The sequence below is a fragment of the Egretta garzetta genome, unplaced genomic scaffold (assembly GCF_000687185.1).
Source record: "Egretta garzetta isolate BGI_Z169 unplaced genomic scaffold, ASM68718v1 scaffold269, whole genome shotgun sequence".
NCBI classification, from domain to species: Eukaryota; Metazoa; Chordata; class Aves; order Pelecaniformes; family Ardeidae; genus Egretta; species Egretta garzetta.
The window spans coordinates 813,541-826,967 of NW_009260799.1; the positions used below are offsets into that span (position 1 = coordinate 813,541).

Here is a 13,427-nt window from a genome sequence, read left to right on the forward strand (position 1 = left end):
TGTGTGTGTTGCCTGGCACAATTATATAAGCTATTTGAGCAGGGGAAAAAAAGAAGGTGAGGGTAGTAGCTGAAGAGTTGTGTTTCTAGGTCAGTGGCAGGCATTCTGTGCAGGAGAAGCTCTTAAGCCAAGAGAAATGTAGGTCGTCATTGTGGTACCAAAAGTGGTGTGTGCTGGGCAGCAAATTGCCCCTGATGCACAGGGGAGCTGGGCTGAACCTACTGATGAGAGAGGTTAGTAAACCTGTTCCCTGACCTGATTCACCTACAGCAGTCAGCCCCTGTGGTTTATTATTTTTTGTATTGAATTCAGTGTTTGCAGTTTCGAAAACTTAGTTATAGCGTAATAAGTTATTAAATCATAAATCAGATTAACAGGAACCTTGGCCATACATTCTCCCCTGGCTGCCGTTATATGGAGTGAAGAAGTTTGCATCCTGAACTGGCCTCTGCCATTTTCCTGTAACAGCTAGACTGGGCCCAGTTTGACAAACTGGAACTGGAGAGTGATCAGCCGGGCGGCTCCGGGCAGACCTGAGGGCAGCATAACCGTGGGCAAAGGGGTAGCGCCAAGCAGGTGGGGATGAAGCAAGGGACACAACATCCTCCTATGGCACAGCCACAGCTGGCAGGGACAGGCTGTCAATCAGAGGCAAATAGATGGGACATATCCCACGACTCTTGTCCCCTCTCTATACGCCTGGCAGAGCAGTCATTCTTCAGTGCTCACAAGAATACCCTCAGGGGGTGTTTGGTAACTGGATTTCTACTGCCTGGCAGAGCAGTCATTCTTCAGTGCTCACCCTCAGGGGGTGTTTGGTAACTGGATTTCTACTGGCCAGGGCAGAGCTTAGCATAAGGGCACTCCTGCCCCTTCCCATCTTATGGAAGGGCCAGAGAAAAATGAGATTATTAATGCAACCCAAAACATAGGCAGCCAGCACAGGAGCTTTCTAGGTGTAGTCATTAGGATAAAGAACAGCATCCCTGTCTTTTCAGCATCTCCTTGCAAGCCTAGGAGATTGCATCAGGGGAGCAAGACTAGGGACATGAGATAGCATGTGCTGACTCTGGACAACACCATGGCCCACAGGGCAACACAGAAGGATTGCTGTGATTTAGACAGGCTCCAAGTGTTGTGTGAATGATCTCAGATACTTTTCAAACATTTGAGAACACCCAGGGCTGGAAAGATGCTAACAAGGCTAAAAGCAACTGTAGCCTAATGTTTGATCTTGTCCTAGCTAGAAGTCCAGCAAACAATGTCAGTCTCGAAATAAAGAAATGCAAAGTTAGCTATATTTGAAATATGTCCATAAATGTAAAAATGATAGTCGTAACAGTGCTTGAATGCCTAACTTCAGAGTGATGGATTAGTCTATCTCCTTTCTAATGTCTAAGACCTTAGAAACTGTCACCAAAGTTGTGAAAGCACCTTATGGAGGTGCTTAACATTGAGAGATAAATAGTCACAGCATTTCAGATTACTCTGAGCTGAATTCTGCCCTGTGTTACACCACGGAAACTCCATAAACAGACAGTAAAATCTCTGTTTTCAACACTTTTTCCCAGTATACCATTTTGCAGCGGTTCTTGTCATTGCTTTTTCTATTAAAAAGTTTATGCCAGCTGAGATTGCTTAGAGGTGGTCAAATTACAAGCAGAAAAATGCAAAACATTTGTGAACAATTATTCCCCTTTTTTTTTTTCATAGAAATATCCTTGTTGACAAGTTCCCAGACAGCTCTAGGGATGCATTTTCTTTTCTTTATATTTCATTTCATTTCATCCAAGTTGTGAGCTAGGATTTAAGTGCCAAATATCTTCAGTTGATACAAGAGGAATTTGAAATATCTTATCTCTAGAGGCCTGTGATAGAGTCTGACAGCACCTGGAAATCTCTATTGACAGACACCCAGCAAACCATCCTCAATAGATGGGTAACATTAAAGCGACATAGCGTGCATCTGAACACCCAACACAGGTACGCAAAGGCTGTGTAGGTGTTCTGTAGCTGTTGGTGTTCTGTAACTGGTGCACTTGTGTAATGGTTGGCATTGCTCTGACCAAATGTAGATGCCCGTTGCAGAGATGTCTATATATGAGCAGGTCATCCCTGGCTCCCAAAAGCATGGTTCACCTCACCCTCAAATAAACAGCTAAATCAGGACTGATGAAGCCTGGCTGACAAATGTCCATCTCTTTCCGTTGACTGTACCAGCACCCTGGGGTTACTAAATTAGATGTTGACATAAAGGAGATGAATCCTACCTTATTTGCTTAAAACATGCTGTAACTTGAAGGAGAAAAAAGCTTCAAGTGCAAGAAATAATTTGCTGCTTGCTCAGTTTTAAAGAACAATTACATATGGGAGCATGTCTTATATAAAGGAATTTATTTTAAGAGGATGTTTTAAAATAGTCTATATTTATGTGCATCCTACCGCAAGGAAATAATTTTGAACAGAATTAGGAGTTTTGTTTTATTTTTTTTAATGAATGGCTGCAATCATAAGGCAGTTCATGCTCTGCTTAAATTAGATACCATTGCTGCATTTCTTCTACTATTTATCTACTAAATAAAAAATAAATGAACAATTAGGTATAAAAACCTGATTTTCTAAGTGAACCTCAGATTGCTCAGAAAGAGTCACTGCATTCTGGGTAAAGAAAATTAATTCACAGTGAGTTACCTTATGCCAGTCACTGAGTAGTCAGTTCAAGAATAGGAAAGTTAGAAACGAAGGGGAAGTAAGGAAATTTGAAAACTGTAGAGAAAAGATTTTATTTACTAATGTGCTCCCATTGTGCATATATTACCCTCTAGCATTTTTTAATGTATCTTCTAATTATGTAATCAATGAAGATGCTGATGTTTACCAATGAAAGGATTTTTTCCTGCTAGTACAGAGCCATGAATTAACTGTAACAGGCCCACAGACTTCTGCAGCTCCCTGGCAGTACACTATGTTGAAAACAGGTTCTCAGCATGTCCTTTTAAATGGGTTAAATCTGTGCGGCAGAAGGATGGCATGTTTATCAACATCCCTCACAAACACCAACTGTGCCTGATAAAAGCAAAACAAAAGGAGGGGTGTTTTCATTTCATATAGACTATAGCAAAACAACATACGCCTGCATACTGGGGAGACACTAAAGCAAGAAAAAGGGAGAATGGTTCTGTGCAACTGGTTTTCCTCGTGCATCTCCATGAAACATTTTTGCTCAGTTCTACACCCTGTTTCTTCACAGGTCACGGTGTATCTCTTCAGAGGTGCTTCTGTGTATCATTCCTCCCAACTTTGCTGCTCGTGTCTTGACCTAGATTGAATGGGGTAATTTACTCTAAACGGTACTTCAGTGTTGGCTGATAAATTATGGTGATGATATAGATAATGGTGTCTACAAAAGAAAAAGAGGAACATTCAGCTGTAGTTACTCTCTACTCACAATCAGCCGCATCCTTGGTGCTAACAGGCTAGTGCCATCCGCAGGGTGACCTGACTGTACAGACTGTTGGAAATTGCATGCTAACATTGCCAGAAGCCATTACAGGTTATTCTTATTGACTACTGTAATTATAATAAACATTGTGTTCCAGGGAAGAGTTCTTGGCTGTACTGGATCCGTGACATCCAGCTCCCATGTATTTTGCAGGCTGAAGATTTTACCCAAGCATGGAAAGCCTTATCCTAGTGTTTTCTTGCAATGAAGAGGCTTTGCATGAGCCTTGTTGACATTTGGCTTTTCTGAGGCCCATATTCAGCCAACCTCACTCATCAGAGCCACTTAATACATACCTGCTCGTATGTATCCAGCAAAGCCAGGACGTAGAGTCTAATCCAAGGGGATAATATGGAAAACAAATATGCCTGACTGACTCTTCCTCCCCAGAGAAAATTACTTAATGAATGGTGATGATGAATCATATGTTAATGTAAAGTCACAACAGATACATCATCGTACAAAGGGAGGGTGTTACAATGCTCTCATTTTGCAAATTTTGGGGGGGATCTTGGGTGAACAGGCCTATCCAGCTCTGAAGAGCAAATCCTACTGCTGTAGCTGAAAGCACGTTTCAGTTAATAAGATGCTAAAGATCAGGCAATGTAAAATCTATTCTTCACAGGCTGTGGGCACAGAGCACGTCACTTGTTCCCTCTGTACTTCAGGCTCCTTGCTTTTTAGGGAATTAGTTACTGATTAAGAATAAAGGCCCAAATCATCACTTAAGTATTAGTATTTCATTATTCTTTGCACATGGAAAGCAGAATCCTACAAACTATGCTCCACATTTTTGTATGCTGTAACACGGTTGGGTTTAGCATTTTCCAATTTTCATTTTAAGTGTCTTTGGGTTATAACTATACTACTTCTCCCCACCATAACTGTATACCTTCTCCTATAGAAAGGTATACCTACCATCTAAAATATATATAAAGAAATCTCATCAACAAGGACTAGATAAGATGTTTAAAATGATTTGTTGGGAAGTGGAAGTTTTATGGAATAAAATCCTGGGGAAAAAATGAGTTTGAGTTGCACAAAAATGGTTCCACAGAAGGACACTCTGTTGTAATAACATTTTCCTGCAGTTCAGCCTAAATGGGACTTAAAAAGAAATGTGTCCTCTTAATCCTGATGAAGCTAGAAGTGTAATGGATGCTGCACTAAGAGTCTTCCGAGGAAGCTGAGAGCACTGTCAGAGGAAAGAAGATTACTTGGGGAAGGAGTGCACAAAATCTAACCACCAGTTTTGGTGACCTTTCTGCAGAGAAATAAACTTTAGTTACCTGAATGGTAAACATAAAACTGTGATCCAGGTGTTTGCCTGGATTTGTCTGGGCTCCTTTGAAAAAAAAAAAAAAAAGTAAAACAAAACACAGACAAATGCAAAATAAAAAAAAATAAAATACAGACACATCATCTTTTCGAAGCAGTTCCTTGTAATTAATTAGTGCTTTGAAGAGGAATTGTTCAGCCTCGTCATTGTTCATTAATTAAGAATGTGATGTTGCACAAGTACGGCTGAACCCAAGCTCTAAGCCTGAGCTTTCGTCCGAGCAGATTAACGCAGACACATTTCATTTCCTCAGTGGGTCTGGTAACGCAGAGGTCTCCTCACTCCCGCTGTAAGGTCATTCCATATCACATAATGGCTTAAGGGAGACTCTGTGAAAGCAAGGAGTCGGGCCACAGGGAAGGGGGGGGAATGCTTTTTGTTGTGAGAAAGCTATTAAAATAAGCAGAAGACTAGTCTGGAAGGAAGATTTATGTAGCTTCACGTAGCAGCATTGGCTTCCTACATCTGATAGAACAAAGGACCCAAAAGTTGCCCAAAATTATACACTGCAAGCAGGATTTATGGTGATTTTAATGTGACACGGAGCAGAAAATGTGTTCTCGGCAGGATATTTATGCCTGCAATTTAAAACCTGTGCTTTGATTGTTCTAGATGATAGCAAGTTTTCAGAGGCCATCACAGTGCTGCTTACCTGGATTGAGCGAGGCGAGGTGAATCGTCGCTCTGCAAACCAGTTTTATTCGATGGTGCAGTCGGCCAACAGCCACGTCCGCCGGCTCATGAACGAAAAGGCCGCTCATGAGCAAGAAATGGAGCAAGCCAAGGAGAGTTTCAAAAATGCCTTAACAGGGATCCTCACTCAATGTAAGTAACTCCTTTTTGTCCAGTGTTGTTGTAGTGATGGTGGTGGTGGTGGTAGTGGTTTTTATATCATTTTGTTTGTTTGTTTGGGGGTAAGTAGTTGCAATGCAGTCATATTCTACTTCATATCCTATTCCATACTCTATGGCAATTTGGAGGAACAAGGACCATTCCTAAGAGCTTATTTCTCAAGGTGAGCAAAGTTTCAGTAGTTTTTTTATTAATAGATGAAGATGTGGTCTATGCATAATGTCTACTGTTGCGTAGACATAACGCTTCAGGAACGGACCAGACAGAAGCCTCCCTGCTCTGAGCAAAGACCATGCTTTTGTGGAGAGAGGTGATATGTAGCCCGTGCGTTGCAGCTAGTTAACTAGGCCAATTACAGAATAGAGGACAATTAGGTTATATTTTTAGGCTGGGTTTAGGTAAAAGGAAGTAGGATTCAGCAACTTTTAGGGATATATTCACAGCATGCAGGCCACCCCCACAGTAGAAGAATATGCTGTACTGCTGCTGGCATCGGGACTGCTTGGCTGATACAATGCCAGTATTAATTTGGCAGATAAACTGCCTTAAATATTTAGTGCTGGCAGCTATTTCCTTAGTACAGAAATATAATCAATGAAGTTACCTTAATGAGGTTCCCTCATAAAGCAATAATCAGGATACTTGCCTAGAAGCGTTCTTCAAAGGAAAGGGAGGACAGGACAGGACAGGACAGGACAGGACAGGATAGGATAGAAGGGAAGAGAAGAGAAGAAGAGAAGAGAAGAGAAGAGAAGAGAAGAGAAGAGAAGAGAAGAGAAGAGAAGAGAAGAGAAGAGAAGAGAAGAGAAGAGAAGAGAAGAGAAGAGAAGAGAAGAGAAGAGAAGAGAAGAGAAGAAAAGAGAAGAGAAGACAAGAGAAGAGAGAAGAGAGAAGAGGGAAGGAGGAAAAGAGAAGAGAAGAGAAGAGAAGAGAAGAGAAGAGAAGAGAAGAGAAGAGAAGAGAAGAGAAGAGAAGAGAAGAGAAGAGACAACAAGCAGAAGAAAGCAGAAAAAAGAAAAGACGAGAAGATAGGAGAAACAAAACTCATTTCATTGTTGCTGGTTTTTAACATGTCTACTCATGGCTGCTCAAGCAAGAGGCTTTATGATACTCAGAAGGGTGGAGCCTGAAGCGAGCTCTCATATGCAAGTTAAAAACAAAAACCAAGACAATTTACCAGAAGGAGGACAATGCAGTTGTTACCTTGTCATTTCTGAATCACACGCCTAATCTTTACATAAAAAAATAAGCCCCAAAGGCTTTTCTGCAATATTTTTCTCAGTTGTCATCCTTCAGAAGCTAGGGCCGAAGGCAAAAGCTTGGATGGACTTGCCTGGGTTAGGAGTGTAGCCCCTGGAAGTTTCCTACATATCTGATGGAGAGTCTCAGAATACCAATTTACCCTAGGCCACATGTCCTTCTAATCTAAGAGCTTAGATACCTGAATTTAGGAAGAAAGATTCTGGGCCAGAGGCAACTGAATGCTGAGGGTGTATATTCAATGAGTAAACTTTAAAAACCAGCTAACTCCCTTGGTAATTGGCTAGGCATGTCATCTTCCATCTTAGCAACTAAAAGGCAGTGTGAGGAGCAGAGATGCAGGCACCACGCATGGCCATGCTGTTCAATTCACACCAGGGCTTCTGTAGTTTTGTGTGCAACAGCCAACCCTAGCATTCGGAAATGCCTTCTTCAGCTGCATTTAAAAAAAAAAAAATCCCCCATTGTCAGCAGGCTGAGCTTTAGTTAAATCAGTCTAAATTAGCCCGTTTGTCACCAACTGTTGTAGAACATCTGTCACTTGGAAATAGAGATCCCTGTAGTTTCAGGTGGAAACTCGCAGTTTTGGCTATCTGGTTTGTTCCTGTAATGTGCTGAATGCTGAACTTACAAACCCAGAAATAGATCTGGCTTAAAAACATGAGGTTCGGAATGCCACAGTCGCAACAATGCCTGGAAGAAGAGAGTTTCTGACAGGTCTGTCATAGGAGGACAAGGTCAGCAAAAAAACAGGCTCAGGGAAAGGTGTTACACTCTGCGAATTTTAGAAGAACAAATTTTACGAGCTTTCCAGATGCTCCACATTGGTTATTTTATAAACATCATAAACATTGGCCATTATTAGCATTAATGCGTCTTATTAAAATTCTCTGCAAACTTGCTACGAACAGATGGATGATGTTTTGCTTTACACGTGTATATGCCTAAGTTTGCTAAACATGGAGACTGTGAAATGAGCTTCCCTTTCTCAAGAATTTTCCTGTATTTGAGTTGATCTGAGGAAGATTTTTATGTGCCCCTTTCCATTGTTTTCCCACATAATTGGTTTCAATATGTCACTTGCTTTATGAAGAAGAATTTAAAAATGCTAGATGTCCAAACCAGGTGTGTGTGGTCTATTAAATTCTACAGAATGGAAAAACAAAACCAAAACATTTCTGCTGTTCTGCAGTAAGGATCCAAAAGTCTAGTGTAATGCTGCAGCTGTGTGGCCATTTGACATAAATATTACAGTATTTTTAAAATACTGTGTGGCATCCCTCTGCCATGAACTAGGTCAGATGTTCAACTCCAAGCTGAGCATTCTGGGCTTTCTTGGAAGTCAGCAGAGAAAAATAAGCATCTCCAGGGGATGAGCCATCAGATCGACCTCACGGTGCTCTTCCAGTGAGATGAATCATCCCTTGGAGATACTGTTTTTTCTCTGCTGCCCAGAGGATTCACAGGGGCTCTAGCTCAGAATCAGATGTCTAGCTTTTACATGCCTTGTTCAGAGCAGATTAATCCCACTTACTGTGCTTAGTTTTGATACAGAAGGCCATAGCATAAGGGAAGAACCTGGGTTGAGCTAAAAGTGCCAGCATTGTAGCAATGAGTATTATGGGGAGTGAAGAAGAAATACGTTAAGAAAACGGGCTTCAAGTGCACTCACCTGGAACACACACACAGTCTATGTGGGTCTCAGTATAAAATGCTTTCTTATTAATGAGGATTAGTGTGGCCAGAACATTTCAGCTTATGGCCCAACTACTAAAGAGGTACAGGTATTGAAATCCCTGCTACAAATTTCTGCCTGAAGGTATTTAGAAGATTACCAAGCGGATTACCCCTAAAATTTGGGTCAAGTGTTCAGCACGTGAATTAATTACCTGACCAAGGTACTTGTGCCAGGATAATCAGTGAAATAAAGTATATTACTGCTGTCACACCACCAATTTACAGCCCCTGATTTAAGTTCTGCAGGGAGTCTTAGCCTTGTTATGGTGCTTCTTCAGTCATTTCAGGGATAAAGAGAGAAAAATGTCCACTTCCTTGTTTTTTATTAAATTACTTAGTTTTTCTAGATTTGAACCTGTGCTTAAAATATGGATTGTTTTCCAGGATTTTGGATATTTCTGTCTTTGCAGTTTGATTTTTAAATTCTTCCACTTTGCTTCCACAGCACAGTTACGTGTGACACTGCTCCCTGACTTCCCATGCATCTCCGTTTCACTTCCTCCCAAACCACCTTTTCAGCCTAAGGCTTATGGATGTTGATCCTCATGTTTAAGAAAAATAGAAGCCCTAGAGACATCAGTGTTGGGCTGGTTTTTAGACTACACAAAAACTGCCATTCTCTCCTCTGGCTTTCTCCTCCATGCACTGTAAACACTGTCTACCTCTTCTTGAGGTTTCAGACTGTTTAGTGCACTGTCCCTTGCCAACACTTTCACAAGTGCCTATAGATGAATGAAGATCCAAAATCCCATGTTCAAAAATTAATTTGATGTCTCAAGAGTCAAACACACAAGTGGGTGGGAAGTGTTCCAGTATGCAGGTAGATAGATACACAGTGTAATTAACAGAAGTGCCCTATGGCTGGGTACTGAGCAGCTAATGACACTCACTTATTTGGTCATTTTTGTCAATTTGGATGGATCTTCAAGGGACTTGGGCACCAAGTCCCCAACAGTGTCTATGATAATCAGTCTCTCGCGTGCCTGGGGGGGAACAGTGGGAGGGTGGTTTTTATTGTAGAGTTCCCCGGCCACATTACTTCCTTGTCACATGGAAGCCTTCACTTTTGCTCTCTCCTTGGCTTTCAGGGAATTTTAGTGACTACTGTTCAGGACAATCTTTTGGAAAGATGTGTTTAGATACCCTGAACCTAAGCCTTCCCCCTTCCAAGAGTGCTCTAAATGGTGAGGTCTGGTGCTCTGAAAGGCAGTATTGACCTTCCTTAGTGTGTTTCACAGATGGCTTTTAGACAGCTGATCCCAAACAATGCCAGCTGGAGGGAGGTGTCTCCATGCCTCCTGTAACACAGTGCTGAACAGAGAGAACAGCTACATACATCTATGGCATGTTCCCACCCGGGGGATGCATATGCATAGTCCACCAGCTAGTTAAGGCAGTGGCCTTATATGCGTTCGCAAATGTGAAGCCCTTGCCCTGTGCTTTGTAGGATGCCTGAGCTTTAACTCATCACAGTTGACTACAGATAATCACCAAGGACTTAGAATTGGTGAAAAAGGCCCGAGTGTCAAAATGCGTGTCTGAAGGTATGGATGGGCACATGGTTCATCCTACAGGGCAAGCTGGAGTATACACCTGTAGAGTCATTTATTCCAGTGTAACTAATCGCAGATGTGTCCTTACCTCCTGGTAGATAGGAGGTTTCTGGAAAGGGAAGGCAGTTCTCAGCAACCCTGAGAGGCCTTTGTGCGTTAGCTGGCATCAGGGAGATGTGCTGCAGGTTCTTGCCCTACCTTGACAAGCAGTAATTAGTTCATTGGCTTCCAGTAAGCAATTTTTGAAAACAAGGTAGACCCCCTAAATCACTTAGACATGGTTAAAGGTTGCCATCCTGAATTTTATTCACAATGGCTAAGTGACAACCCTACTTGATAGGATGAGAGGAAACAGCCTCCAGTTGCATCAGGGGAGGATTTGATTGGATATTAGGAAAAATTTCTTTACTGAAAGAGTGCTCAAACATTGGAACAGGCTTTCCAGAGGGGTGGTGGAGTCACCATCCTTGGAGGTATTCAAAAAATATGTAGACATGGCACTTCGGGACATGGTGGTGTTGGGTTGATGGCTGGACTTGATGATCTTAGAGGTCTTTTCCAAAATGATTCTATGATTCTACTGTTGTTATGAGGCAAGCCAATGTCAATCCAGTGTAGCAATCCCCAGCACTCAGTATTCAGAGCCAGTATATACCAGTAGGCCATCCTGATATTTCAAAGGGACCTCATGGACAAGCTACATACTGACACTTTTTTTTTTTTTCCATTTCAGCTACTAAATATCATGCCATCACAATAAGCAGTAAAAGCCTGTTACAAAGTTTAACGCAATTTATAAGTGACAGGATGCAGTCTCCAGTAGTACTGCTGGAGTATTTGTAAATTGTAAAATAGATTTTTCCACTAACAACAAAGAAAATGTTGGGATCTTTTTCTTGGTATAGTTCTAATTGTAGTCAGGGATCAAAACCTTGTAGGTTTTGGCCACTTATGAAGTCTTAAAATACAGTGATTCATATCTGTGGATAAAAGTGTCATTATTAATTCTGCCAAAGAAGGGAAGAGAGAGCATCTGAGTCAGTCCCTGCTTTGCCTGGACAATAAGCTGACTTCTGAGAGGGTCAGAAAAAGCACTGCAATTTTCATTATGTTGCTGGTGTGCCTTTGCCACAAAAGCCGTCCTGGTGGCAGAGGAAAAGCCTGTGAGGAGGAAAAGTATGTGAGTGGTATCCCAGCTTTGCAAGGAGCTGTGACCAGAGTGATATGCTGTGGTCCTCTGAATCTAACAGCTCATGTGTAGGTGCACTATGGCACTATGCTGGAATGGGTGAGGAGGGAAGCGGGAAGTCATCTGGAGCAACTGGAGTATTAGGCACCGTCTAAAGCAAGTATACAGCATCATCAGCCAGAATTTTACGACAACTTTACCTGCCATTGCCTGCTTTGATCTGAACTACATAGTCCAGTTCCAATCATCATGTAGATGTTCTTCCCATCTTGCTATTGAGAGAAACTAATTTTCATTCCACAGCTCGGTATACAGGGTGCCTGCCACTTCTTTCTGCTGCCAGTAAGCTTGTTTGCTTCCCTATGCTCTTGCATTGCATGTAAAGGCATACATTGAAATAAAAACAAAGAGATACTCATCTTTCAAGAAGTCCTGAAACCAAAGAAACCTGGAATTATGAGCTTATATAGTTTAGCTGCTTAGCTTGTCGCTAAGCATCCTAAGCCCTTTTATTTGTGACACAGGATATGAGGCTGGATATACCTTTTTGCTGGTTCAGTAGGGCTGTTCATTAAGAAGAATCAAAGGTTTGGGGAGTAGACTGTGTGTTGTGACCCCCTTCCTTGGGAAGGTCAGGATTGTTGCCTCGAGTTTTCTCTCCCTTCCCACCAAAGGACTTTAGTGGTGTATTAGAGTACTCTGACTTTTTTTCAAATAGCTGGTAAGTATCTGATATAAATTTCCCTCCTCCCCCCCCCAAAGAAAATAAATGGAAGTTAAATAATTCTGAAGGGAAATGCATTCTCAACAGACTGAATAAAATTCTCGTCTCTTCAGGTTAGTTCATTTTCATTCTCTGATCTCTCTGGATATGATTTAATCTGTTTTAACATTATCAGTGCCTTCACAGATAGAATCTGAATTTTTAATATAAAAAAGGAAGAAAAAGATGTTAAAACTCCCTTTTGAGCTTTCTTCAAAAAAGGATTGGGATCGCTTTTGTTTTTCTCATTACAGGTTCACTTCAAGGTTGCTGTCTTGCTTTAGAAAAGGTAGAATTTATGTTGATATGATGGTGATTACTAAAATCACCATCTTATCTGATTTGCTTTAGATTCCATACTGCAGTCCTTTTTCCCAATAATCCTGCCACTTTTTAGTATATTCTCTTAGTACTAAAAATGAAGCCCGTTTCATAACAGATATTGAAAGCATGCTGGTTAAAATTCTCTTAGCAGTCAGACTTTTTATATACATTCACACTTTCCGAGTATTCTTTCAATTGCTCTGCATTAATAATAACTTTTAAAAGGATTTTCCTGCTCTTTAATTGTCCGGTCTTACAGTCTTTCTTTCATTTGCCAGTGACTAATTCAAAAATATGAGCTTACTTTATGTGCAATTTTTAGGTCATCATTAAGCTCTTTGTGAAAGAGATTGAGTCATATAATGTGTTTTTACAGTGCAGCCCAGATCTCAGTTGGTGTCACAGAATGCCACTATAATACAAATAAAAACATTAATCATTCATGTCATTAGTTGCCACTATTGCTTTCTACCTTGATGTATTTCTAAAAAAAAAATTAAATACAAAATAACCTTCACAATCCATCCAGTCCCTTTTGATTAGCTCATTTAGTCAGTGTGCTCATTGCTTGCTTCTGTACTGATAATTTGTCCAGTAAAGCTCAGCTGGGTATCTCTATTCTTTTTTACTTATCCTCCCATTTTCCATCTCATGTACACATGTCCTCAAAAGCATTTCTATCCAGGATGCTGCAGCAATGGCAGAGAATAGAGATGAAAGACTCCATTTCTGTTTTACCTTGCATTCTTATAATTCCTCCCCACTTTCCGGCAGTATAACCCTTTGTGGTTGCAGCCTGTAGTGTTTCAGATAGCTTATTCCTTTGTGTTTCATTTTCTTTGAATTTCTTCATTCCTTCCATTGTCTGTAGCCTTCACTCCACCTAAAGTCAATAGGAATCTTGGTAT

At 41.1% G+C, this 13,427-nt stretch overlaps 1 protein-coding gene across 1 annotated transcript in view; it reads left to right on the forward strand.

Moving 5' to 3' along the window:
- ENOX1 (ecto-NOX disulfide-thiol exchanger 1) overlaps window positions 1–13,427 on the forward strand; it is a 137,638-nt gene that overhangs the window by 49,277 nt on the left and 74,934 nt on the right. Inside the window, exon 5 of the mRNA XM_035902198.1 lies at window positions 5,454–5,666. Coding sequence (XP_035758091.1) covers window positions 5,454–5,666 — 213 coding nt within the window. The remainder of the gene's footprint in view (window positions 1–5,453; window positions 5,667–13,427) is intronic.